This window comes from Podarcis melisellensis, assembly GCF_964234715.1.
Source record: "Podarcis melisellensis genome assembly, chromosome: 6".
NCBI lineage: Eukaryota > Metazoa > Chordata > Lepidosauria > Squamata > Lacertidae > Podarcis > Podarcis melisellensis.
In genome coordinates, this window is record NC_138538.1 from 4,095,673 (window position 1) to 4,122,091 (window position 26,419).

Genomic DNA, 26,419 nt, shown 5'->3' on the forward strand with positions numbered 1-26,419 from the left:
AAAATATGGTAACTTGATGAAAAATGCACAATCGGTTTGCAAAGAGAGAGAAAGAGAGAGGAGAAATTGCTTGTTAAAAATGTGTGTAGCAGAAGAGACAGGGCACATTTTGCCGCACCAAGACCTAGGTCCCTAGGATTGGTTTCGCCTCCCTCGGGATTAGGGTTGCTGCAGGGGCTAACCTGATTCAGCCTTTCTCAACCTGTGGGTCCCCAGACATTCTTGAACCACAATTCCCATCACCTCTAGCTAGCAAGGCCAGAGCTCAGGGATGATGGGAGTTGTAGTTCAACAACATCTGGGGACCCACAGGTTGAGAACTGCTGAGTCCTGGGTGATTGTGAGGTTTGCGAAGCCCTGCTAATTTTCCAAAGGGGACGGAGGCAGGGGTGGCGGCGATTGTGCTGTGCCCCTGGAAATAAAGTGGGCTTAATGCTAGAGACAACAAGCTTAAATGACTGTAGATTTAGAGATAGATAGATGATAGATAGATAACAGAGCATGAGAGAATCCAGGGTGGAGTGGGGAGGATATTGAGTACCAGACAGCACAGGAATGTGACTGTACAAAGCATCATATATGGGGACATGGGGACGTGGGTGGTGCTGTGGGTTAAACCACAGAGCCTAGGACTTGCTAATCAGAAGGTTGGCGGTTCGAATCCCCGCAACGGGGTGAGCTCCCGTTGCTCAGTCCCTGCTCCTCCCAACCCAGCAGTTCGAAAGCACGTCAAAGTGCAAGTAGATAAATAGGTACCGCTCTGGCGGGAAGGTAAACGGTGTTTCCGTGCGCTGCTCTGGTTTCGCCAGAAGCGGCTTAGTCATGCTGGCCACATGACCCGGAAGCTGTACGCCGGCTCCCTCGGCCAATAAAGCGAGATGAGCGCCGCAACCCCAGAGTCGGCCACAACTGGACCTAACGGTCAGGGGTCCCTCTACCTTTTTATGGGGACATGACAAGAATTCATACTGTAGGAAAAGTGGGAGTCAAGACCACCAGGGAAGGTGGTGGGACCTCTTCTGTTGGAGGTTTTTAAAGCAGAGGTTGGGTGTTCACCTGCCACGGATTCTTTAGCTTTAATTCCTGTGTTGCAGTGGGTTGGACTAGATGACCCCATGGGGTCCCTTGCAGCTGTATGAGTCTGTGATTCTGCGAGGGTGAAGAGATGTCAAAGACAAGAGCCTTTGCCCTGTGGCTAACAAGAGCCAGGCTCAGGGTGGCTAACACCAGTAAAATTACAATAAAAACATAATAGGGGGGGGGAAAAACCAATTTAAAATACAGGTTAGAATGCAATTTAAAATGCAGCCTCATTTTAAAAGTAGCCCATAGATCAAAACCGTAAGGGGAGGGAAAACATAAGGGTCAGACTGAGTCCAAACCAAAGGCCAGGCGGAACAGCTCTGTCTTGCAGGCCCTGCGGAAAGATGTCAAGTCCCGCTAGGGTTGATGGGAGTTGTGGACCAAAGCATCTAGAGCAGTGGTGGCCAAACTTGGCCCTCTGGCTGTTTTTGGACTACAACTCCCATCACCCCTAGCTAACAGGACCAGTGGACAGGGGTGATGGGAATTATAGTCCCAGAACAGCTGGAGGGCCAAGTTTGGCCACCACTGCTCTAGAGAATACCTGGCTGTGGACTAGTAAAACAGGGCTAACAGGCAAAGTAGGGATGCGAGTGGTGGAGCTGTGGTCTAAACCACGGAGCCTCTTGAGCTTGCCGATTGGAAGGTTGGCGCGTTCAGATCCCTGTGACGGAGTTTGCTTCCGTTGCTCTGTCCCAGCTCCTGCCAAGCTAGCAGTTTTAAAGCACACCAGTGCAAGTAGATAAATAGGTACCACTGTGGCAGGAAGGAAAAGAGCATTTCCGTGCACTCTGGCTTACATCATGGTTTTCCAGTGTGCCAGAAGTGGTTTAGTCATGCTGGCCACATGACCCGGAAAGCTGTCTGTGGACAAACGCTGGCTCCCTCGGCCTGGAAGCAAGATGAGCGCCGCAACCCCATAGTCACCTTTGACCGAACTCAACCGTCCAGGGATCCTTTACCTTTTACCTTTAACAGGCAACATTTGCTAGTCAAACAGAACGTAGCCTTCCCCCTTGACTCTTGCTCCTTGCCCTGAGATTTTAAGAACTTCAGAACGTAATAAAACCCTTCTGGATCAGACCAATAACCCATCTAGTCCAGCATTCTGTTCTTACAATGGCCAAGCAGATGCCTGTGGAAAACCAACAAGCACGACCTGAGAACAAGAGCGTTCTCCCCTCCCATAACCCTCTCATCCCTGAATTTCTCTAATCCTCTTCGAAAGCCATCCAAATTTTGGTGGCTATCACTGCCTCCCAAGGGAGCGAGTTCTATAGTTTAACTAAGTGCTGCATGAAGAACGGCTTTCGAAAATCTGCCCTGAGCCTTCCAACCATTTTGAATCTTGCTCCTTCCGCATGAAGTTCTGAAAAGGAAGCTGTGGCCCTAAAACTTCAGGAGACCTGTCAACCAGCCCTATACCTGCACAGAAGAACGTCTTCACTCAGAGACAGGTTCACCTCTAGGGACAAGTGGAAAAGATGCCACGAGGAGCACCCACCAAGAGATGGTCGGAGATAGATAAATTTATTACGGTCGGAGACCAGCTTATAAAACACACTTGGGGGCACAATCCCAGAAGGAAAGCAAACATTTAAAACAATGCACAACAATAAGTTGAAAATTTATAAATGCGATAAGCGTATAGACACTTAAAACTTTAAGATAAGCTACCGCAGGGAGATGACCCAGAGTCACCCATGGAACCGAGTTTGGGAATTTTCTTAACGAACTAGTTTGGGTCGGGGGATGGTCTGCGCCTATACAGAATCTGGCGACCATCCGGGTCGTCTTATGATCTTTGCCTAACAGGAAAAGGTCATTTTTTTGCTTTTCCGGGAGGTCAGCGAGCCTCACCAGCAGGGGATCAATGGTCTCACTATGTGCCTCTTCGTAAAAGGGACATCTAAAGAACAAGTGCTCTGGGTTTCCTATAACCCCCAATGAACAGGCGCAAAGTCGCTGAGCATGTGGGACTTTTTAAAAGGCTCCTTCCAGGACTGGCGAGGGCAGAGCTGAGCTTCTGGCGATGGTTAGAGATGACAAAGAGCTGTTCTCTACTGGATAGCAGAGCCACATCCCTCCTCTCCTCTTTCTCCTCCGTTGGCCTCGCTAACTCCATGGCTGGCGGCAGCTCCTCACCAGTGACCTAAAAATGTCTCTGGCCTTGGCATGAGCTTGGTCAGCCGGTCCGGTGACCCTTTGCAGGATGCAGCCCTGGCGAACCGTCCAGCTAACCCGAGCTGGAAGCTGGAACCTGTGCGTTGTGGTTGGAGCAGGGCCAACACTACTATGAGGTTTCCTGAAGCAGCCGCCTCCAACAGCACTCTGGGAGGAATGGCAGATTTGGATCTGAGTGGCGCACCTGCTTCCCTTCCTGCTCCCTCCTCCTCCCTGGTGTAGTCTATTCATACGTGCACATCCCTTTTTATCCTCCATTCAGGTAAGGGTGGTGGCGGCTGTGAGATGAGCACCCTTCAGCCACTGGTTGGTTGCTTGGCATCCGTCTGTCTCGGGAGACACTGGAAGAGTGAAGTCAAACCATTGGGCAGTTGCAGCGCCTGCTGTGGCTGTGGAGACCGATGAGGGAGAGACATGTTTCGTTGCAGCTTGGGCAAGTGAAGGCGTCCGGTTGTGCTGCTGCAGATGCGCCAGGGCTTTTCCTCTCTCTGCGCTCCTCCCAGCGGTCATTCCTTCTCTGGCCACTGCTGTGGACTCATGGCAGGACCATCTGTCTCCAGGCACTGCGGTCGTCTGCAAGCGATTCCCAGCCGGTGGGTTTGCAGACATCTTTTGGGCGCAGAATTGGCCTGGTGCTCTCCAACCACCACAGTACCTTCTCCCCACCCAAAGGCATATTTCAGTCCATCAGAGAGACTCAAGTCAGCTGTAGGAGGTGCATTTAGTTCTGACAGAGAGGCATAGAGGGTGGCGTCCCTATCCCTATATCTAACTACACTTCCCAGGGGGGACATCATTTTCCGGTTCGCCTCGGGCAGCAAAATGTATTGGGCCGGCCCTTGGTTGTTGCACACAAAGGGATCACAAGGAAGGGTGCAGGGATTCCTGGGGGCCACCACAGTCAAGGCCTTAGTGTAAAGAGGAGGCCCTGGCATTGAGCTGCCTCTTACTGATGAGGCCAGTCTGTGTATCTGGAACAGGGAGATTGTGATGCTTATGCCGCTGCCATCTCCTGAGTCGGACCCCTGGTCTGGCCAGCTCAGCATCGCCTACACCAGCAGCCCAACCTTTTTAGACCCATCCCTACAGCTTATTCTGGTCCCTGCTAAGATTGCAGTTGTCATCTGAGCAACACTGATCACAACAAGCCTTTAACCTAACCTAAAATTACGAGCTGTGCCTTGCACCTTCAACTAACACTCAAAGAAGGAGAGAGCTGAGCTGGGGAGAAGACTAAGCCGGTCTCTGTAACAGGTCTTCTTTTTGTAAAGTTAAGTCTCAGCACTAATAAAAGGCAACTACTGTAAAAACAGCGCCTTTGCTATATAACTCAGCCAGGCTTCCCCAAGTCAGTTTGTACTCCTTCCCCCATCAGATTATGCTCAGCAGGGCTTCAATTCAGTGGGCAAGACTGGATTTTCCCAAAGCACGGTGGTGGAACGACGAGAGAAGCTCTCAGACCCAGGGGAACTGATTGGTACACAATATGACCAAAATATGGGTCAAGCGAAAGCCCTAAGAGAGGGAATAGGGATCCTGTGGCTCTCTAGATCTTTCTGCGCTCAAGTTCCCATCATCCCTGAGCATCAGCCGTGCTGGCTGATGGGAGTTGAAGTTTGGAGAGCCACCCCAGCTAAGCTCTTGGTAGCAACCAAATCGCTTCCACTTTCCGTACCACGCCTGATGCTTGGGTGGAGCTGTTGCAAAAAGGGACAGTACTAATAGGACCAGCAGTCGTTCTTCGTTCATTCAGCCAAGCAAAGAGCAGAAGAGGCTCTCTCTAGTAGGGACATCCACCAAGTGGCCTTATTTTCGACCAGACCATTGGTCCACCTCGCCAAGCATCGTCTATCGCCAAATTTCACATCTCCTTTGGGTCTTTGAGGACCACGTCTCCTAGGCTTCTTCCCAAGATCCTTGAAAGTGGAGAAGCCAAGGTCTGAGTCTTGGACCTCAAAGGAGATGCTCTGCCACTGAGTTATAGGGACTCTCCCTTACTAGCCAGGTAGCTGTGGTAGGGTAGCTGTGGAGCATTAGCCAAAGGGCCACCAGCCTCTCCTGCCTTACAGACCCCAAACCCTGACCTCCCCAAGGAGGGAGGCTGAAACAGCTTCTGTGGCTCTAGGCCAGCCTTCCAGAGGTTTTGGGCTTCAACTCCGACCATTGCTAGGGAACACAGCTGTACGATGATGGGGCTAACAGCAGTGAGGCCCTGCTGGATGATGATGGGGCTAACAGTAGCGAGGCCCTGCTGGATGGGTCCAATTGAAGTTGTAGCCCAAAACCTGGCGGGGGCAGCAAACCAGGTTGGCGGAGGCTGCTCTAGAGATTTCAAGAGACAGAGGGTCTTTTTTTGCCAACTCCGGGGAACAAAACTGCAGTTCTGTGTTTCCACCATCCGTAGTCACAGTCAGCAACACCCAATAGGTGACTGAGGGTGTTTTAAGAAATGTTCCCCCCAATGATGTATTTGTCTATATTTCTTTCCCCATCCCCCACTGTGTTCCTCCATCAAATTAAAAGTTGATCCTGTAATACTTAACATCTCTCTGCCGTTCTTTCAGAGGGCTCTTGGGGTCACACGCTTGGGGTCATGGTGTTTTTGGAACAGGTGAACAGAAAACACACAAGTACCCAAAGGTGGAGGTTGGGGGAGGGGAACATACCTGCCTGAAGCGAGCCAGGTAGCTACACCTAAAACCGATGTTCTCTGGGCCACCCATTCCCAGTTCTTTGGTCAAAATATCGCTACAAAGCTTGCTGCCAAAAGCAGTCATAGTAGCGCTTTGGTAAATTAATCCTGGTAAAGGATTAACTTCATGATCATTTAATAAGAGGGGCGTATATTTAAAGGGACACTTGTTCTTTGCAGCTACTTTGTTTCCGGTGTGTTGCTGCTACAGAAGAAGAAATCAGCAACGACCGACTCGAGCCTGCAACTAAGTGTTGCAGCGCAGTGTGCTTCTGCCCAGAGCTTCAGCCACTTCATTCCTCTCTCACTTGTACAGCAGTCCATGGTCCGTGAGCGAAATCCTGTGTGCTTAATCCCAGTTGCATTAAATTCTTTAGTTCCCCCACTGACCCCTACCAGAAACACACTCTTCCAGATTCACGCCAACAAGCTGTTTCCCTGCATTTTCCTGGGACAAAAGTGGCCCACTCAGACAGAAATATGTTTTTATCTACCCTTTATACATAGATCCATGTTCCTGTTCCAGCGTGCACCTCTCAACATCGCACTGAGTTACTTTAAGACTACTTGCGGGACTCCCTGCTGCAGTTTTTTTTCTTTTTTACGGTTGCTCACATCTTGGGAGTTAACTAGTCTGCCAGCTGCACTTCTCTCTTATGTGCTAGTGGGGTAATTCTAGCCACATCCTCACAGGGAGACTTAAATGTATTGGCGTTGAGATGACCCTCCCTTCCATGGCTGATACAGTCATACCTCAGGTTACAGCCGCTTCAGGTTGCGTTTTTTCAGGTTGCGGACCACTGAAACCCAGAAGTACCGGAACACATTACTTCCGGGTTTAGGCAGTCGCGCATGCGCAGAAGTGCTAAATCGCGCTTTGCACATGCGTAAAGCGCTGAATCGCAGCTCACGAATGCGCAGGTTGCGAATGCTGCGGGTTATGAACGTGCCTCCCGCACGGATCACGTTCACAATCTGAGCGTCCACTGTACTTTCCCCCCTCTACTAAATTGTCTTTCCATTCATTTCGTATCTCGAAAGGCACATCTACAGTGGTACCTCTGGTTGCGAACGGGATTTGTTCCGGAGACCCATTCGCAACCTGAAAAGAACGCAACCCGCGTCTGTGTGTGCCACAATTTGCCGCTTCTGTGCATGTGCGTGTCGTTATTTTGTGCATCTGCGCATGCGGCGAAACCCAGAAATAACCCGTTCCATTACTTCCGGGTCGCCGCAGGACGCAACCTGAAGCAAACGTAACATGAGGTATGACTGTACTGAAATTTCAGCAGCAGGCTCGTTTATTTCAATTGATTAGCCAGCCAATCCTATCTGAAGGCAAACAATTAAGCGAGTGGCAATTATTTTAATCAAATAACAGTCCTCTAGGATAACAGAGATAAGTGTTTCTCAAATGGGGTGGAATTGATTCAATTCACACACTGCACACATCAGCTGGCAAATTGGACCAGAGGCAGACAGCTACAGTTCTGGAGTTTATTTTGCGAGTCTGCTTTTACACTAGGAACGGGGAATGTGTGCCCCTGACAAAGGCTGACTACATATCCCATCATCCTTGGGTTTTGGTCGTGCTGGCTGGGAGTTGTAGTCCAGTATGGTGGGGGCGAAGGGACGCGGGTGGCGCTGTGGGTTAAACCACAGAGCCTAGGACTTGCCGGTCAGAAGGTCGGTGGTTCGAATCCCCGTGACGGGGTGAGCTCCCGTTGCTCGGTCCCTGCTCCTGCCCACCTAGCAGCTCGAAAGCATGTCAAAGTGCAAGTAGATAAACAGGTACCGCTCCAGCGGGAAGGTCAACGGCGTTTCCGTGCGCTGCTCTGGTTTCGCCAGAAGCGGCTTAGTCCTGCTGGACACATGACCCAGAAGCTGTATGCTGGCTCCCTTGACCAGTAAAGCGAGATGAGCGCCGCAACCTCAGAGTTGGCCACGACTGGACCTAATGGTCAGGGGTCGCTTTACCTTTACCTTGTGGTGGGGGCTGGCCTAATGGTTTATTATCCATTGCCCTTAGCTTTTGATTCAGCTATTTGAATTTTTTCTTTCTTTCTTTAACCCAATACCTTCCTGATGGGGCTTTGGGGGGAAAGCACAGACTAGGGTTTAGAAGCCTATTCTCTCCAGCAAGGACATGCATTATACTTTTGACATTGTGCTTCTTGCCAGCATTTAAGTTCTGGTGACACAGAGAGCGCACCTCCACACAACCCAGCTGTGAGTCCTGCATTGCAAGGAGGCTGGACTATGGTTCTATGGTACAGTGGTGCCCTGCAAGACGAATGCCTCGCAAGACGGAAAACCCGCTAGACAAAAGGGTTTTCCGTTTTGGAGGTGCTTTGCAAAATGAATTTCCTATGGGCTTGCTTCGCAAGACGAAAATGTCTTGCGAGTTCCTGTGGGTTTTTTTCCCTCCCCCCCTTTATCCCAAGCCCTAAGCCGCTAAACAGCTGATCCGCTAAGCTGCTAAACAGCTGATCCGCTAAGCCGCTTATCAGCTGATCCGCTAAGCCGCTTATCAGCTGATCCGCTAAGCTGCTAATAGCGCTAATCCGCTAATGGGCTTGCTTCGCAAGATGAAAAAACCGCAAGACGAAGAGACTCGCGGAACGGATTCTTTTCGTCTTGCGAGGCACCACTGTAGTCGTCTGAGTGTCGTCGCCCAAAGAATCAACAACCACCGCGTGAAAGAGCATGAACTTTTATTATTACTTTAAAGGGGTTAACTTGCAACACACCTACTCAGGTCACCCCTATGACAACACACACAGTCCTTATTATATCAAATCACAGCCTGTCTGTAGAGACGACATCCCTGCGGAGCAGGGACCGTTCGCTTTTTGTTCTCAATCAAGTAGAAGTCAAGCTTTCAGAAGTCATGTGCTGCTAGTCCACACCCAAACAGCCCCCTGGCTGGTATGGTAACTGCTCCAAGCAGAAATCTTGCCATCTCTGGTGGCAGGCAGTTCCCAAGACCTCCTAGTGACGTGGTGAAGAGCAAAGCAGCTGCACCACTCAGAGAATCACGCAATTTCAATATTTTTTTTTTAAGCCATCTTGTGGCGGCTGCAAACCTTGCAGGAAAAAACAATCCGAAAATATCAGCTGACCTGAAAAATCACAGCAGTGCCTCCTCTTACAGGGATGGACGGGGCGGAATAATGGAAACTTGCCAAGTAGAGGAAGAAAACTGTCCTCTCTCTCTCTTTCACAGACACACAAAGCTAACTCGAAGGCCACTGTGACCACCGTGCTGGAAAAGGATTGCGGGAACTTGCTCTAAGGCAGAGTATACTGGCAAGTCTTTCAGCCGCGCCAGAGACAGAGAGGCTGATGCTCTACGGATGCTGACGGACTCCCATCAGCCCTTGCAGGTAGCATGGCGGATGCTCAGGGCTGATGGGAATCAGATGACCGGAGGGTCACAGGTTCCCCTTCTGTGAGAAACGCTGTTTGGCAGCGCCTGGAAGCTAAGGCAGAGAACGCCATTTCTGGCCCAAGAGAGAGAGAGAGGGGGCAAGCCTTTTCCACACAGCCCTGTGATGTTGGCTGGCCAGTCTCTACCCTGAATGGAGAGGGTAGAATATGTTTGCCTCCGCTTCAAGCCCTAGTCCCCAGAGAAGCCAAAACAGCAGCCAGGCAGCATAAAAAGCCCTTTTGCGCTTAAGGGGAACAGAATCCAAGTCCGCAAGTGGCAGAGACAGATGTAAACAATTGACCTTTTTTTGCATGTAGGCTATCCAATATTATTTTGTGTGTGTGTGTGTTTTTTAATGGATCTGTTCCCTTAACAGCAGCCGAGCGAGAGGGATGCTGTTCCTTAGTATAAGAGGAGGAAACTTCACCTGTTGAATTTCTGCTGCCAGCCTGCAGTTCAAAAGGCACAGAGCCCGCAAAGCAAGTCCACAAAGAGGTTGATCTGGGCCTACTTTGCTGGGAACGGCTGTGTGTGTGTGTGTGTGTGTGTGTGTGTCAACGGGAGAAGGGGAACCACAGTTGCTGTGCTTTCAGAGGCAGTTCTGGGGACCCAGCTGTTTTCCCCCACAAGCTGAGCCTGATGGGGATTGTAGTCCTAGCCTTCTGGAGGGAATTCCAGTTTGGGAAGCCTGTTCTCGAGCCAGCATGCAAGAGATACCCTCTAAAAAGCAAAACACATCATCACAAGACAGGGATGCAAGCGGCAAAACGCTGGCTCTGCCCAGACCAAGGAGCCGACTCAATTCGCCTGCCACTAAAACCCAATCACCCTGCTGCTATTTCAGCTTCTTACTAGCCCACTCTGTGCCAACCCAAGTGTGCCACCTGGGAAGAGAAAAAGCCTTTTTTGTGGGGGTTTTTTTTTACTTGCCAGGTAACCAGTTGGTTTCATCAGAAGCTAGGAAAATTAGAGGTGGGTGGGAATGGGCTTTCAAGGAAAAAAGGGGTTTTTAAGTTGGAAACTGTTTTGAGTGACAAGCCGAGGAGGGTGGAGGCATTTTGCAGGCCGGGCTTTCGATTGGTCCAACTCTTCCCTACCTGCCCCTGCTATGACTGGCGTCAGAAACCATCAGTGGCCAACTGGGTTGCTGGGCACACCCAGGTTTTGGAAGGGGACAATTCCTCCCTGGCCCTTCGCATCCTTCGAAAACCAACCCCCCAGCAGATGTTAAGAGCACGGCTGTCCTTTTTCACGGGCGCCTGCCGTTTTAGGGCGACGGGGAAGTCAGCCTAAAGAGTTAGGGGCAGCAGGAGAAGAGAGAGGGGGAAAAAATATATATACATATACACATTTCTATGCACACGCCTTCCTCTTCTGGTTTATGTGGTGGGAAATCAAAGCAGGAGACAGGGAGGTGGCCTGCTTTCAGACAGAAGCCCGTGCCCCAAACACTTGGGGGTCAGAGACGAGCGCTGATCAACCCGAGGGGTCCTCAGCAGTCCTCACATGAACATGTCGTCGTAGTTGGGCGGCGGCAGGTGGTCGGGGTTTGGCCTGGAAGGTGAACAAAGAGCATCAACAAAGAGCATCTTCGAGGGTGAGCAAGAATAAAACGCTGCCCATTCCGTCTACAGCATGGGCAGGCAAACTAAGGCCCAGGGGACAGAACCAGCCCAATCGCCTTCACGGCCTAGGACCCTCGTACCTACGGGACCGCCTCTCCCAATATGCCCCACGGAGGAGCTTAAGGTCCATAAACAGCAACACTCTAGAGGTCCTAGGCTCTAAGGAAGTCAGACTAGCCTCAACCAGAGGCAGGGCCTTTTCAACACTGGCCCCGGCCTGGTGGAACACTCTGTCTCATGAGACCAGGGCCCTGCAGGATCTGATTTCTTTCCACAGGGCCTGTAAGACAGAGTTGTTCCGCCTGGCCTTTGGCTTGGAATCAACTTGATCCCCTTCCCCTCTTTCCTTCTTCCTTTCTCCTTCTGTGATGGAACTCCTACTTGGGGACTTCCCTGGCTTTTTTCTGGCCCACGTAGGACTAGTCTATATAGTTGGCCTTGGTGAAGACTTGACGGTTTCATCCCCCAAAAAGTTTTTGATTTGAGTTCCTACTGAAATGAGGCTGCATTTTAATGTTGTATTTTAATCTTGTTTTTTAAGTTGTATTTCAATCAATTGTTTTTATACCTGGCGTTAGTCGCCCTGACTGGGGTACAAATAAAATTTATTGTTATTGTTATTAATTCTTAAAACCTAGCTAAATCTCTGCAGCTCCTGCAGATTGCAGGATGCTATTCTTTCCGCTGGGTATGGCCTGAATTAATTATTGGTTCAATTAGTGAAAGGTGAGCAGCTGTTTTGATTTCCCGCCCCTGTCATGAAAATGTCTCGAACTCAGCAACGTTTTCAACGCTGAAATCCTGTCCCTGTCCCTCCCGGCAAACTTGCCCCCCTACTTACCCACTCCGATTTGCCCCAGGGGGTCCAAAGGGGTCGAATCTGGCACCGGGAGGCACAGATCCTGGAGGCAGCCTGTTGGGGAGTCCTGAAGACGGGTCGAGAATGGGATTTGGAAACCCTGAACGCAGCGGATCCATGATCATCCCACCGCCCCGGCTCCTGAGCAAGAAGAATTTGGGGAGATTGGAGAAGATCCATGGGGGAACATGAGCTGTAAACTTCTTATTTTTTTTTTAAAAAAACCAGCCTTTCAAGTAAAGAGGACGGACTTACCCAAAGGGGTTCAGGTCTTCTCCTCCAACCGCGAAGGGCCCCATGGGGTCTGGCCTGAAACGGAAACGGTGTTTTCACTCTCGGCCGAGAATAATAATAATAATTTACTATTTATACCCCGCCCATCTGGCTGAGTTTCCCCAGCCACTCTGGGCAGCTCCCAATCGAATGTTAAAAACAATACAGCATTAAATATTAAAAAACCTCCCTAAACAGGGCTGCCTTCAGATGTCTTTTAAATATAGGATAGCTGCTTATTTCCTTCACATCTGAAGGGAGGGCGTTCCACAGGGCAGGCGCCACTACCGAGAAGGCGCTCTGCCTGGTTCCCTGTAACCTCACTTCTCGCAATGAGGGAACCGCCAGAAGGCCCTCAGCGCTGGATCTCAGTGTCCGGGCAGAACGATGGGGGTGGAGACGCCCTTTCAGGTATACAAGACCGAGGCCATTTAGGGCTTTAAAGGTCATCGCCAACAGTTTGAATTGTGCTCGGAAACGTACTGGGAGCCAATGCAGATCTCTCAGGACCGGTGTTATGTTGTCCCGGTGGCCACTGCCAGACACCAGTTTAGCTGCCGCATTCTGGATTAGTTGCAGTTTCCTGGTCACCTTCAAAGGTAGCCCCACATAGAGCGCAATGCAGTAGTCCAAGTGGGAGATAACCAGAGCATGCACCACTCTGGCGAGGCAGTCCATGGGCAGGTAGGGTCTCATCCTGCGTACCAGATGGAGCTGGTAGACATTCGCCCTGGACACAGAATTGACCTGTGCCTCCATGGACAGCTATGAGTCCAAAATGACTCCCAGGCTGCGCACCTGGTCCTTCAGGGGCACAGTTACCCCATTCAGGACCAGGGAGTCCTCCACACCCGCCCGCCTCCTGTCTCCCAAAAACAGTACTTCTGTCTTGTCAGGATTAGATCAGAGAAGACAAGGAAATGTTTGGAATAACTTTTTTAAAAAGACCAGAGGCATTTCTGTGAAGCATTGTTGGCAGGGACATCCCGAAGGCCTTTAGGGAAGTATTCCTCTATGCAACGGCCGCAGCTCGGACTTTGGTGGCAAAGGGGTAGAAGGGACAAGAAGCCCCAACAATAACGCACTGGCATTGCAAGCTACAAGAATTTGCTGAAATGGCGCAGTTAACCAATACCCTGAGAGGCAATTCCAAACAAAAATGTATGGAAAAGTGAGACAGATATAAAACATATGTTCAAAAATACGGTACAGTGGTACCTCGGGTTAAGTACTTAATTCGTTCTGGAAGTCCGTTCTTAACCTGAAACTGTTCTTAACCTGAAGCACCACTTTAGCTAATGGGGCCTCCTGCTGCTGCCGGAGCACGATTTCTGTTCTCATCCTGAAGCAAAGTTCTTAACCTGAAGCACTATTTCTGGGTTAGCGGAGTCTGTAACCTGAAGCATATGAAACCCGAGGTACCACTGTAAAGGTTCGCTATCTATGCTAGCATTTGATTGACGTTGGAGTGAGACTGAGTTGAGAAATAAGACTAGAGCACATATTGATATAGGACCATATTAGATAATATGTAAAGAAATATACAATAATAAGAGTACATTCATTTGTAAAAAAAGGAATATACAACGGGAAAGACAAGAAGTCTAGTGTGTTGATATGTATATGATTTTGGGGGGGGGGATTTGTTTTTCTCTTTGTTCTTTCTTTCTTTTTGTTTCATTTTCTTTCTAGGTATATAAAATTTGTATATAATTTATGTATATGTGTTGGAAATTATATTATAGTAAGTCCTGTAATGTAATATAATATGACAACGTTTACCGATGTAATATAAGGTTAACAAATAAATAAAATGCATTTTTTTTAAAAAGAGAGAAGACAAAGAAATCTAAGCAACGCTCAGCTCAGTGCCAGGATCCAGCCTTGCACATGCGAACCTAGGAGCCACAGCTGTCAACTTTCCCCTTTTCTTGCAAGGAATCCTATTCGGAATAAGGGAATTTCTCTTTTTAAAAAGGGAAAAATGTTGACAGCTATGCTAGGAGCATCCCTGGGGCAACCTCTGGACCAAAGCCAGTCCCTCCCCACTCTCTGCCGCATTACAAAGGGCTTTACCAGTTGGGCTGCCGGCTGCCGTGGGGATGGCGAGGCGGGATCCACAGCGGGTCGTGGTCGGGAGGGTTGGGAGGAGACGGGTTCCGCTCACGCCGTGGCTCCTCCTTAGCCACGCTCCTCTCTTTGGCCGCCTCAAAGGGAGAGATGATGTGAGCCGTGACCTGTGCCTGCAGCTCCTCTGTGTTCTGGTACACTCTGAGGCAGGAGAGAAGGCAGAATTAGAGATCTCCGTTTTGACCACACAGTGGGAAACAGTTTTAACTGCTATAACAAGGGTGTCTCTGGACCTTACATTGAGGCTCATACAGTGGTACCTCGGGTTAAGTACTTAATTCGTTCTGGAAGTCCATTCTTAACCTGAAACTGTTCTTGACCTGAAGCACCACTTTAGGGGCCTCCTGCTGCTGCCGGAGCACGATTTCTGTTCTCATCCTGAAGCAAAGTTCTTAACCCGAGGTACTATTTCTGGGTTAGCGGAGTCTGTAAGCTGAAGTGTATGTAACCCGAGGTACCACTGTACTAGTACGTCTGCGAGCACAATTCAAAGTGTTGGTGCTGACCTTTAAAGCCCTAAACGGCCTTGGTCCAGTATATCTGAAGGAGCGTCTCCACCCCCATCGTTCGGTTTGGACACTGAGGTCCAGCTCTGAGGGCCTTCTGGTGGTTCCCTCCCTGCAAGAAGTGAGGTTACAGGGAACCAGGCAGAGGGCCTTCTCGGTGGTGGCGCCCGCCCTGTGGAACGCCCTCCCATCAGATGTCAAGGAAATAAACAACTATCTGACTTTTAGAAGACATGTGCCCTGTTTAGGGAAGTTTTCAATGTCTGATGGTTACCTCGGGTTAAGTTACCTCGAGGTCCGTTCTTAACCTGAAACTGTTCTTAACTTGAAGACCACTTTAGCTAATGGGCCTCCCGCTGCCGCCGCGCCGCCGGAGCACAATTTTCTGTTCTTATCCTGAAGCAAAGTTCTTAACCTGAACAACTATTTCTGGGTTAGTGGAGTCTGTAACCTGAAGCGTCTGTAACCTGAAGCATATGTAACCTGAGGTACCACTGGATTTTAATCTTTTGTTGGAAGCTGTCCAGAGTGACTGGCGAAACCCAGCCAGATGGGTGGGGTAGAAATATTTATTTATTTAGTTCTAGGCCCTTCAGATGTTTGAGACTACAATTCCCAGCATCCCTGACCACTGGTCCTGCTAGCTAGGGATCATGCGAGTTGTAGGCTAAAAACATCTGGAGGGCCGAGGTTGAGTAGGCCTGTTCTAGGACCTTTCCTGGTATATTATTATTATTATTCTACAACAAAAAATAATATTTAGAATATACTGGACCCCATTGTGTTTGTTTAAAAAAGGTCTATCTAAGGTATTTAACTGCTGGCAGAGACCAAGCCCACAAGAGGTTTCAGGCTCTGTCACTCAACGTCTCCCGAAAAAGCCTGGCCAGTTGCTCCTCTCAGCCTGGCCTACCTCACAGGGTTGTTAGGGGGATGGAATGAGGAGAACAGTGCATTCCACCTTGAGCTCCTGGAGAAAAGGTGGGATATAAGTCATAAATCCATCAGTGGGAAAATGTCTAATTTGGCCGTGTACTTTTTGATGTTGAGATTCCTGCTCAAACTGAGATTCCTGCATGGCAGGGGGGTGGGCTAGATGACCCTCAGGTCCCTTCCAACACTATGTGTTATCTTTCTTCTTTATGACTCCTTTTGTTTTGTTTGCAATGGTGAACTTTTCCATGTTGCAAGCTGACTTTGAGCATGGTTTGAACTATGGAAAGACAACATGCAAACAAAATGATGTACCGTATTTTTCACTTCATAAGACGCACTGTTTTCTTCCTAAAAAGTAAGGGGGAATGTCTGTGCATCTTAAAGAACGAATGTGTGGTCCCCGGAGCCGAATTGCCCAGGTGTGAAAAGCAGATCATGCTTTTTTTTTGAAAGAGGGAAGGGAGTGTTGAAAGGAAGCAGCTGATCAGTAAGGGATTGGGAGGGAGATAAGGGAGGCTAGCGATAAAGGAGGCTGCCTGGGAAGGGGGAGGTAAAAGCCCATGGATCCTCAGGATTTTTGCACTGGGTCACCCCAAATTCACCATCAGATCACATATAATCTCCATGGCTACAGCCTGCACACACACAAAAAATCACACATCCACTGTTTCGTGGGGCCGCAATGGCATAAAAACATGGTTACAAAGCACGGGTCCACATGGATCCTCAGGATTTTTGCACTGGGCTACCCCAAACTCACTGTCAAATTACATGTCTGTGGCCACAACATGAACCACAAAAATCATACATCCACTGTTTCATTCAGAATATTTTTTTTTCTTGTTTTCCTCCTCTAAAAACTAGGTGTGTCTTATGGTCAGGTGTGTCTTATGGAGCGAAAAATATACATGTGTGTTTGGCTTGCCCACTATTAAACATAAAATGATTAGTTTTCCCCATGCATGTCTGATCTGGCTGGGGGTTCTCGGCTTATCTTCCCACGGCTGTGGAAAGGCCACATATATCTTCCCCTAACCCAAGGGCCCCTTCGCAAACAGACATCGCTCTTCTTCCGAATGCACCCAGGACCGTTACAAAGAGCTGCAATTACTTGTCAAAATCAGCCAGGTGTTCCGGGTCGACGAAGTCGGACACTTTCAAGGTCAAAGCTGTCACTTTCTGTAACTTGGGATCCTAGAGGGAAAACAGAAAAGAGACAGAGCTGGGTTTGGGAAGGACGGAGGTGGAAAAGCAGGAAGAGTATGAACCCACCCCCTATTGAATGGGGGGGGGGCAAGGAAGATCTCCCTCCTGAAAGTTGTACCGCCTTGTGTGGGATTAAAGGAGATGGGGAGAAATCTCACTCTGCGCATGGTCAGAGGCACTCTTATCCAATTATCCTCCTACGGCAGGTTTGATCCCAGGTACTGAAAAAACGGATTCCAGTGCTCACATTAAAAAAGCACAATTGAACCAAACAGGAAAGTCCAACTCCCTGCAGTGCAAGAATATTTTCAGCCCAACGTGGGGATCGAACCCTTGACCTTGAGATGAAGAGTTTCGTGCTCTAGCAAAGAGCTTTCTGCTGCCGGAAAAGGGCCGCAGGTCATAAGCAGAGCATCTTCCTTGCGTGCAGAAGGACCCAAGGGCACCAACTCTAGGTAGGGCTTGAAATCCTGGACAGCTGCTGCCAACCAGTGGAGACAATACTGGGCCGGATGGGCCCAGCAGACTATATAAGGCAGCTTCCCATGTCCAGGGCAGCTGTTTATCAGCTCCATCTGGTACGCAGGCTGAGACCCTCCCCACCCGTGGACTGTCTCGCCACAGTGGTGCATTCTCTAGTTATCTCCTGCTTGGACTACTGCAATGCGCTCTACGTGGGGCTACCTTTGAAGGTGACCCGGAAACTGCAATTAATCCAGAATGCGGCAGCTAGACTGGTGACTGGGAGCGGCCGCCGAGACCACATAACACCGGTCCTGAAAGACCTGCATTGGCTCCCAGTGCATTTCTGAGCACATTTCAAAGTGTTGGCGCTGACCTTGAAAGCCCTAAACGGCCTCAGCCCAGTATACCTGAAGGAGCGTATCCACCCCCATCGTTCTGCCCGGACACTGAGCGCCGAGGGCCTTCTGGCGGTTCCCTCATTGCGAGAAGCAAAGCTACAGGGAACCAGGCAGAGGGCCTTCTCGGTGGTGGCGCCCGCCCTGTGGAATGCCCTCCCACCAGATGTCAAAGAGAAAAACAACTACCAGACTTTAGAAGACATCTGAAGGCAGCCCTGTTTAGGGAAGCTTTTAATGTTTAATAGGTTATTGTATTTTAGTGTTCTGTTGGAAGCCGCCCAACCCAGCCAGATGGCTGGGGTATAAATAATAAAATTATTATTATTATTATTATTATTAATCAGCTGCCTGCAGAGCCGCCTCACCATGGCATTGAAGATGATGCTGCCGTCCATCATGATCCCCTTCAGCAGCAGGTCGCGGGAGTCGTCCTTCATCCTGTAGCGGAGGGTGAAGAGGTCGCTGTCTGCGTTCCACCCGGCTGGCAGCATCTCAGACTTCCTCTCGTTGGCGCCTGGCTGTGCAACGACACCCCAGAAGAGAAAGGTGAAACTTTTAGAAATTCACTGGACTGCATCTCTTTGACCTCTGATGGAAGGTGCTTTGGGTGGACTTTGGGCACTATTCTAGCTATTTAAAGCATTTTTACCGTCCTCTTCAGCTGAAAAGGCACCCGGGGGGCTCAATTTTTAAAAAAACCCTCCATTCCTTACCAGCAGATTCACAGGTTAAAGACACGACATGAAAGGAAAATGGGTTGGGGAGGGAGGAGGAAGAGTACAAGCACTTTCTTGAGTCTAGTACTAGTCCTTAAACGTGGCCTGGAAATATTCGGAAAGCAATTGTAATAAGCAGATTACGCTCGTAGGATTGCAAGAAGTTCTGTAAGGAGGACTATTTGAAACTTTGCAAGAAAGACTATGATGAGAATTATTAGTTAAGGACAATTAAAAGTAATAGAGAAATTAAGAAATGCAGAACAAGCGATAAAGAATGGAAAATCTTCTGGAGTTGTTGGCGGAAGTCTAAATTATTGTATAAGATAAGAAGTTATGGTAAATGATTGTTGGAAATGATATGTTAAAAAAACCAATAAAAATGTACAGTGATACCTCAGGTTAAGTCCTTAATTCGTTCCGGAGATCCGTTCTTAACCTGAAACTGTTCTTAACCTGAAGTACCACTTTAGCTAATGGGGTCTCCTGCTGCCGCCACGCCGCCGGAGCCCAATTTCTGTTCTTAACCTGAAGCACTATTTCTGGGTTAGTGGAGTCTGTAACCTGAAACGTATGTAGCCTGAAGCATATTTAACCTGAGGTACCACTGTATATATAAAAAAATGTGGCCTGGAAAGGACCTTCTCAGTGGTGGCAGCTTCCAGATTCGAACTCCCTTCCTAGGGAAGCTGGATTGGCTCTTTATCATTGTAACAACAACAACAACAACTTTCCAACAACAACAACTTTCCCTTCCCCCTAAGGTCCCAGGGCAGGTCACAATATTAAAGCACAGTATAAAAACAGTTCAAAACAGCATGCAATCATAAAAATAAGGTAGGTCATACAAATAAATATACACAAGCAATTCTGACATTTTAATGCTGCAATGCGCCATAAAGGTAAAGGTAAAGGTACCCCTGCCCGTACGGACCAGTCTTGCCAGACTCTGGGGTTGTGCGCCCATCTCACTCAAGAGGCCAGGGGCCAGCGCTGTCCGAAGACACTTCCGGGTCACGTGGCCAGCGTGATATCGCTGCTCTGGTGAGCCAGAGCTGCACACGGAAACGCCGTTTACCTTCCCGCTGGTAAGCGGTCCCCATTTATCTACTTGCACCCAGAGGTGCTTTCGAACTGCTAGGTTGGCAGGCGCTGGGACCGAGCAGCGGGATTCGAACCGCCAACCTTTCGATCGGCAAGCCCTAGACGCTGAGGCTTTTACCCACAGCGCCACCCGCGTCCCCTGCAATACGCCATAGGACCTAATAATAATAATAATAATAATAATAATAATTTTTATTTTTTACCTTAGGGGGAAGGGCAGGTAAACAACAACAACAACAACATGTGCAGGAAGAACGACATTTGCAAGCTATATATCCAGCCAAGTTCTCTGGGTAGTTTTTATGATACAGAGATCAATAAAAATTAAAACCAAAGCATTGACATTCTTATCTCTGGTATGATAAAGTCAAAGTACATAGAGGTTTTACAAATCATGTGATAAGATCTATGTATGAGGTTTGGGAAAGGAATAAAAACATGTTGGAGAGGAAAACACCATGGTGGATATCACCTGTGGAGGTATTAACTGAGAGACCGTTTAAAGGCTCAGGAGCCCATTGCAGGTGTTATGGATCGAGTAGCTGCTACTGCACCTTTTCACAATATTCTAATTTTCTGAGATCGTTGATTTGGGGTTTTCATCAGCTGTACGCCATAATCATCACAATTATGACAAAGGCTTGACATATCTCGCTTTGCATGTCATGAGTCATCTCATATATTAGTTTCACCTTTTAAGCTGAATTACTGAAATAAATGAACTTTTCCATGATATTCTAATTTTTTGAGTTTCACCTGTAGATTTGAAAAGGGAAAGCCTGTTGGTGGCATAGAGGGGAGTCATAAGCTTGCCAGAGCGGTAGGGAATGAGAGTTGTAGATGAATATTTGAAATTATTGTTTAAAGTGAAAATGTAATTAAAATTATATATATATATTTTTCAAGTGAATTTTTATTGTTTTCCTTGCATATTCTTTTCCAACAAATTGTAATAGCACCATACATTCCCTTTGACTCTGCCGAGTCGCGACCCCCCTCCCTCCCCACAACTGGTATATTTATCCTCTTTCCATCACACACATCATTCTCAAATTAGTACTATTATACATTGGAGGTACTATGTCAATCCTGCTAGTGTCTTGACCTCTTTACAATTCTTCTTTAAATATTCAATAAATTTACTCCAGTTATTTTGGTATCTTTGATCTCCCTGGTCCCGGATCCTCCCTGACAGTTTGGCAAGTTCTGCATATTCTGTCAACTTTGCCTGCCACTCCTGAATAGTTGGTATACCTTGTACTTCCCATCTTTGGGCCAGAAGGGTCCTCGCGGCAGCTGTAGCATACATGAACAAATTTTGATCTTCTATTTTAATTTCTGTTCCTATTAAGCCTAATAGACACGCTTCCGGTCTTTTGGGGAAAGTATATCTAAATATCTTTTTGAGTTCATTATAAATTGCTTCCCCAATTTTTTTTACCTTATCGCAGGTCCACCACATATGGAAATAGTCCCCATCTGCCTTTTTACATTTCCAACACTTTCTTTCTTTTTTCCTATACATTTTAGCTAATTTTACTGGCGTCAAATGCCATCTATACATCATTTTTAGCAAGTTTTCCTTTAAAGCCTTGCATCCTGTGAATGTCAAACCCTCCTTCCATAATCTTTTCCACGCATCCAGTTCAATGTTATGCCCAATATCAATTGCCCATTTTATCACCGATTCCTTTACTTCTTCGTCTTTTGTATACCATTCTAGCAATAAGCTACACATTCTTGATAAAATTTTATCTTTACAGTCTATTAACTCGATATGGAATTTTGATTTTTTTTTTAATATAATTTTAATTTGGAAAAAAATTCCAAATTAAAATTATATTTTAAAAAAATTAAAACCAAAGCAAGCCCCTGCTTACAGTTCTGGTTGCCACACTCTTAAAAGAGAGAGAGATATAATAGAACCGGAAAAGGAAGCCAAAATTAAAACAGAATCATAGAACTGAAGGGATCCAGGGGGTGACCAAGTCCAACCCTCTGCAATGCAGAACCTCAACTAGATCACGCATGACAGACGGCCATCGAACCTCTGCTTAAAAACCCCCAAGGAAGGAGAGCGCAGCACCTCCCACCTGGGGCTTTTGAGGAGTGGGGGAGGAAGGTAAGTCATGGGGAAAGGCACAACGTGTAAGATTCTGTGTCCAGGGCAGCTGTCTACCAGCTCCATCTGGTATGCAGGATGAGACCCTCCCTGCCCAAAGACTGTCTCGCCAGAGTGGTGCATGCTCTGGTTATCTCCCCCTTGGACTACTGCAATGCGCTCTACGTGGGGCTACCTTTGAAGGTGACCCGGAAACTGCAATTAATCCAGAATGCGGCAGCTAGACTGGTGACAGGGAGTGGCTGCCGAGACCACATAACACCGGTCCTGAGAGATCTGCATTGGCTCCCAGTACATTTCCGAGCACACTTCAAAGCGTTGGTGCTGACTTTGAAAGCCCTAAACGGCCTCGGTCCAGGATACCTGAAGGAGCGTCTCCACCCCCATCGTTCTGCCCGGACACTGAGGTCCAGCGCCAAGGGCCTTCTGGTGGTTCCCTTGCTGTGAGAAGCCAAGTTACAGGGAACCAGGCAGAGGGCCTTCTTGGTAGTGGCACCTGCCCTGTGGAACTTTCTCCCACCAGATGTCAAAGAGAAGAACGACTACCAAACTTTTAGAAGACATCTGAAGGCAGCCCTGTTTAGGGAAGCTTTTAATGTTTGATGCGTTACTGTATTTTAATATTTTGTTGGAAGCCGCCCAGAGTGGCTGGGGAAGCCCAGCCAGATGGGCAAAGTATAAATAATAAATTATTATTATTATTGTTGTTGTTGTTGTTGTTGTTGTTGTTGTTGTTGTTGTTGTTGTTATACAAATGCCACATCCTGCCAGGCTGGTGACCACTGCTTCTCACTGGCCTGGGAGGCCCTGTGATGCAGGTGGCCTGAGGCGTCCAGAGACGAGGAAGGAGTTGGTAACCCCCCTCCTTTTTTGCCGCAGTTAGTTAAGAGGAGACAGCCTACTCCATGGGTAGGCAAATTAGGGGCCGGATCCGGCCCAATCGCCTTCTCAATCCGGCTTGCAGATGGTCTGGGAATCAGCGTGTTTTTACATCAGTAGAATGTGTGCTTTTATTTAAAATAATAATAATAATATAATAATAATTTATTATTTGTACCCCGCCCATCTGGCTGGGTCTCCCCAGCCACTCTGGGCAGCTTCCAACAAAGATTAAAAAGACATTAAAATGTCACACATTAAAAACTTCCCTGAACAGGGCTGCATCTCTGGGTTATTTGTGGGGCATAGGAATTCGTTCACCCCCCACTATAGTCCGGCCCCCCACAAGGTCTAAGGGACAGTGGACCGGCCCCCTGCTGAAAAACTCTGCCTACTCCTTCGCCCTTTTCACAGCCTGCCAAAGGGGAGGCCGCCACTACGCAGCTACCCAGTGGGGACCACGCCCCCTGGCACGATGACGCAGCTGAACAGAGGCGCCGAGAGAGGGGGCAAGAGTTGGCAACCCCCTCCCTTTTCCGGCCTGGTAAGCAGCGCCAGCCTTAACCCCTGCCCTTCCCGCAGCCTGCCGCCACTACGCAGCTACCCAGTGGAGACCACGCCCCCTGGCATGATTACGCAGCTGGACAGAGGTGCCGAGAGAGGGGGCAAGAGTTGGCAACCTCCCCCCCCCCGCTTTTCCGGCCTGGTAAAGCAACGCCAGCCTTAACCCCTGCCCTTCCCGCAGCCCGCCGCCACGACGCAGCTGCCCAGATGATCTCACGCCCCCTTGGCCGCGACGCACCTGGGCAGAGGCGCCGAGAGGGGGGGAGAGCGTTGGCAACCCTCCTTCCCTTCTGCTCTCACCTCGTCGCCGGCGCCGAGGCAGCGAAAGCCTTGCGTGATGAGCTTCCAGTGCAGGTAGCAGATCAAGGCGTCCTGCGGGCTGGAGATGTCCGGGGAGACCGAGTGGTAGAGGAGCTCCAGCCCGGCCATGGCGCCGTCCCGGCCGCCGCCGCCTGCACGTGGGGAAGGAAGGAGAGAAGGAAGGAGGAAGGATTAGATGGAGGAGGAGGAGAAAGAGAAAGGGCCTCGCACACAGAACCAGCCGCCGGCGCAGGAGGGTCCCTCTCCGGTTAGGCGCGCTGCGAAAGCGAAAGTGGCGACCGGGGAAGCCGCCTCCCCCGCGCGCGCGCGCAAAGGGAAAAAAGGGAGGAGGAAACCTTTCCCCGGTTAGAGTCCCCGGCTCTCTCCACTCACAAGCCCGGCAGCCAACGCGGAGACGGGCGTTGGGGTTCCGACGGCGACGGGAAAACGCGCACAAGGGGAGCATCGCGTCCATGGCGAAGCGGGGCAACCGCGCGCCAAGTTGGGGTGCGCGCTGGTGCTTTTATGCGCCAGGGCGCACGGGAAGGACGGAAACGGGCTCCGGGTTCGGGGTGGTTTTGCGCCGGGGGAAAAGCAAGCCCGCAATCAAGTCAGAGGTGGTTTTAAGAAATATAATTTGGAAACAGAAAAGGGAAGGTCGGAGGTCACGCTGGCATTTAATCGCAAATAAGATAAAAGGCAAATAATGGAGGCACAAAGGGGTGTAGATTAATTGTTACCATTTTTTTGTTTGCATTTACTGAGTATTCTGTTATGCACTTCTCAATTAATAAAGCATTAAAAAAAAATAGGGGGGGGGGGAGAAAAAGCAAGGCCGCAAGCGGAAAGTGGGGAGGAGGAATGCAAACACGCTGCCCTGAAAATAATAATAATAATAATAATAATAATAATAATAATAATAATAATAATAATAATAATAATATAATTTATTATTTATACCCCGCCCACCTGGCTGGGCTTCCCCAGCCACTCTAGGCGGCTTCCAACAAAATATTAAAATACCATAATGCATCAAAAATTAAAAGCTTCCCTAAACAGGGCTGCCTTCAGATGTCATTTAAAGATAGGATAGCTGCTTATTTCCTTCACATCTGAAGGGAGGGCAGGGCGTTCCACAGGGCGGGTGCCACTACCGAGAAGGCCCTCTGCCTGGTTCCCTTTAACTTGGCTTCTCGCAGTGAGGGACCCGCCAGAAGGCCCTTGGAGCTGGACCTCAGTGTCTGGGCAGGACGATGGGGGTGGAGACGCTCCTTCAGATATACTGGGCCGAGGCCGTTTAGGGCTTTAAAGGTCAGCACCAAGACTTTGAACTGTGCTTGGAAACGTACTGGGAGCCAATGTAGGTCTTTCAAGACTGGTGTTATGTGGTCTCGGTGGCTGCTCCCAATCACCAGTCTAGCTGCCGCCTTCCCAGATATCTAGAATGCTCCTGTGTTTATACAGTTTATGGATGTTTTCAATTTACAGAATGTTTTAATCTGTAGACCCCAACACGGAAAAAGGTGTGGGGTATAAATAAATACATAAAGATAATAACTGGGTTTGGTGTTTGTTTTTTTACTAATAATGTTGTTGTTTTATTCTTCTGGTGAACTGCTTTGAGGTTTGCTTATTTTACAATCAGGTATGTAAATTTTAATGAAATAAATATAAACAAATAAAAGGGTTTAGATTATACTAGTCTGTGCCTACTGGTTTTCCTAGTACAGTGGTACCTCGGGTTAAGTACTTAATTCGTTCTGGAGGTCCGTTCTTAACCTGAAACTGTTCTTAACCTGAAGCACCACTTTAGCTAATGGGGCCTCTCGCTGCCGCTGCACAATTTCTGTTCTCATCCTGAAGCAAAGTTCTTAACCCAAGGTACTATTTCTGGGTTAGCGCAGTCTGTAACCTGAAGCATCTGTAACCCGAGGTACCACTGTAGTGATGTATGGAAGTGAGAGCTGAACCATAAAGAAGGCTGATCGCCAAAGAATTGATGCTTTTGAATTATGGTGCTGGAGGAGACTCTTGAGAGTCCCATGGACTGCAAGAAGATCCAACCTCTCCATTCTGAAGGAAATCAACCCTGAGTGCTCATTGGAAGGACAGATCCTGAAGCTGAGGCTCCAAGACTTTGGCCACCTCATGAGAAGAGAAGACTCCCTGGAAAAGACCCTGATGTTGTGAAAGATGGAGGGCATAAGGAGAAGGGGACAACAGAGGACGAGATGGCTGGACAGTGTTCTTGAAGCTACCAGCATGAGTTTGACCCAACTGCTGGAGGCAGTGGAAGACAGGAGTGCCTGGCGTGCTCTGGTCTAGGGGGTCACGAAGAGTCGGACACGACTAAATGACTCAACAACAACAACAACAATCTAAGGAATGTTGGGCTTCCTAACTTTCCAGAAATCTGAAATTCAAAGGACTCAGGAGAATCTCTGAATTGCATCCTCTGTGCATTGGGAAGATCTTAAAGTACCTGGATTTGAAACCAGTGTTGGGCACAACTAAACAACAACAGCAAAGCCTGTGCCAAGGTACCTCTGTTCTCCCCAGGCTGATCTCTTCCCACTGGGGAAGCCCCCTATAGCCAGGCTACCCCCCTTGCACCCCCTCCAACCCTTCCCGTTCTTTACTACTGACCATGTGTTTTCCGGGCTCTCTCCGCCATGGCTACTGCCACCTGCCCCCCATGGTCCAAAGGGCACAGAAGAAGGGGGGCAGAGGCCGGGGCGATAACATGGCCTCCAGCTTTGCTTTGCCGACTTGCCTGGTTGCTGTGCAACAGAGACACCCCAGAATTCTATGTTCCATGCGCCCAGCTCTTGCAAGAGCCGGTTAGGAACAGAGCAGAGAGGAAGAGCGCAGGTCACCAGGATCGGGCCTGAATTATTGGTTCTAAGTGAGCTTTCGATGCTGGCCTTCCTTGCCTCCTGGCTCACCC

At 48.8% G+C, this 26,419-nt stretch overlaps 1 protein-coding gene and 3 long non-coding RNA genes across 5 annotated transcripts in view; 1 reads left to right on the forward strand and 3 right to left on the reverse strand.

The window, feature by feature from the left end:
- LOC309373272 overlaps nucleotides 1-26,419 on the reverse strand; it is a 93,542-nt gene that overhangs the window by 9,645 nt on the left and 57,478 nt on the right. The gene's annotated exons all lie outside the window — the stretch shown is intronic.
- LOC309372512 lies at nucleotides 1,208-5,809 on the forward strand. The gene is made up of 2 exons (XR_014169539.1): nucleotides 1,208-5,476; nucleotides 5,513-5,809. It is a non-coding gene; the product is annotated as an uncharacterized lncRNA (long non-coding RNA).
- On the reverse strand, nucleotides 9,000-26,250 carry PSMF1 (proteasome inhibitor subunit 1). Of its 2 annotated transcripts, none has more exons than XM_081917287.1 (7): nucleotides 26,119-26,250; nucleotides 18,153-18,305; nucleotides 16,830-16,912; nucleotides 14,223-14,417; nucleotides 12,129-12,182; nucleotides 11,856-12,014; nucleotides 9,000-10,943 (listed from the first exon to the last, which is right to left on the reverse strand). In XM_081917287.1, exons 1-7 carry the CDS (start codon nucleotides 26,119-26,121, stop codon nucleotides 10,892-10,894), a joined length of 699 nt encoding a protein of 232 aa, XP_081773413.1. In that variant the 5' UTR covers nucleotides 26,122-26,250; the 3' UTR covers nucleotides 9,000-10,891. The 2 variants fall into 2 exon arrangements, with proteins under 2 accessions (XP_081773413.1, XP_081773412.1); XM_081917286.1 differs by lacking the exon at nucleotides 26,119-26,250 and adding an exon at nucleotides 23,473-23,798.
- On the reverse strand, nucleotides 18,482-19,280 carry LOC309373285. The gene is made up of 2 exons (XR_014169941.1): nucleotides 19,134-19,280; nucleotides 18,482-18,608 (listed from the first exon to the last, which is right to left on the reverse strand). It is a non-coding gene; the product is annotated as an uncharacterized lncRNA (long non-coding RNA).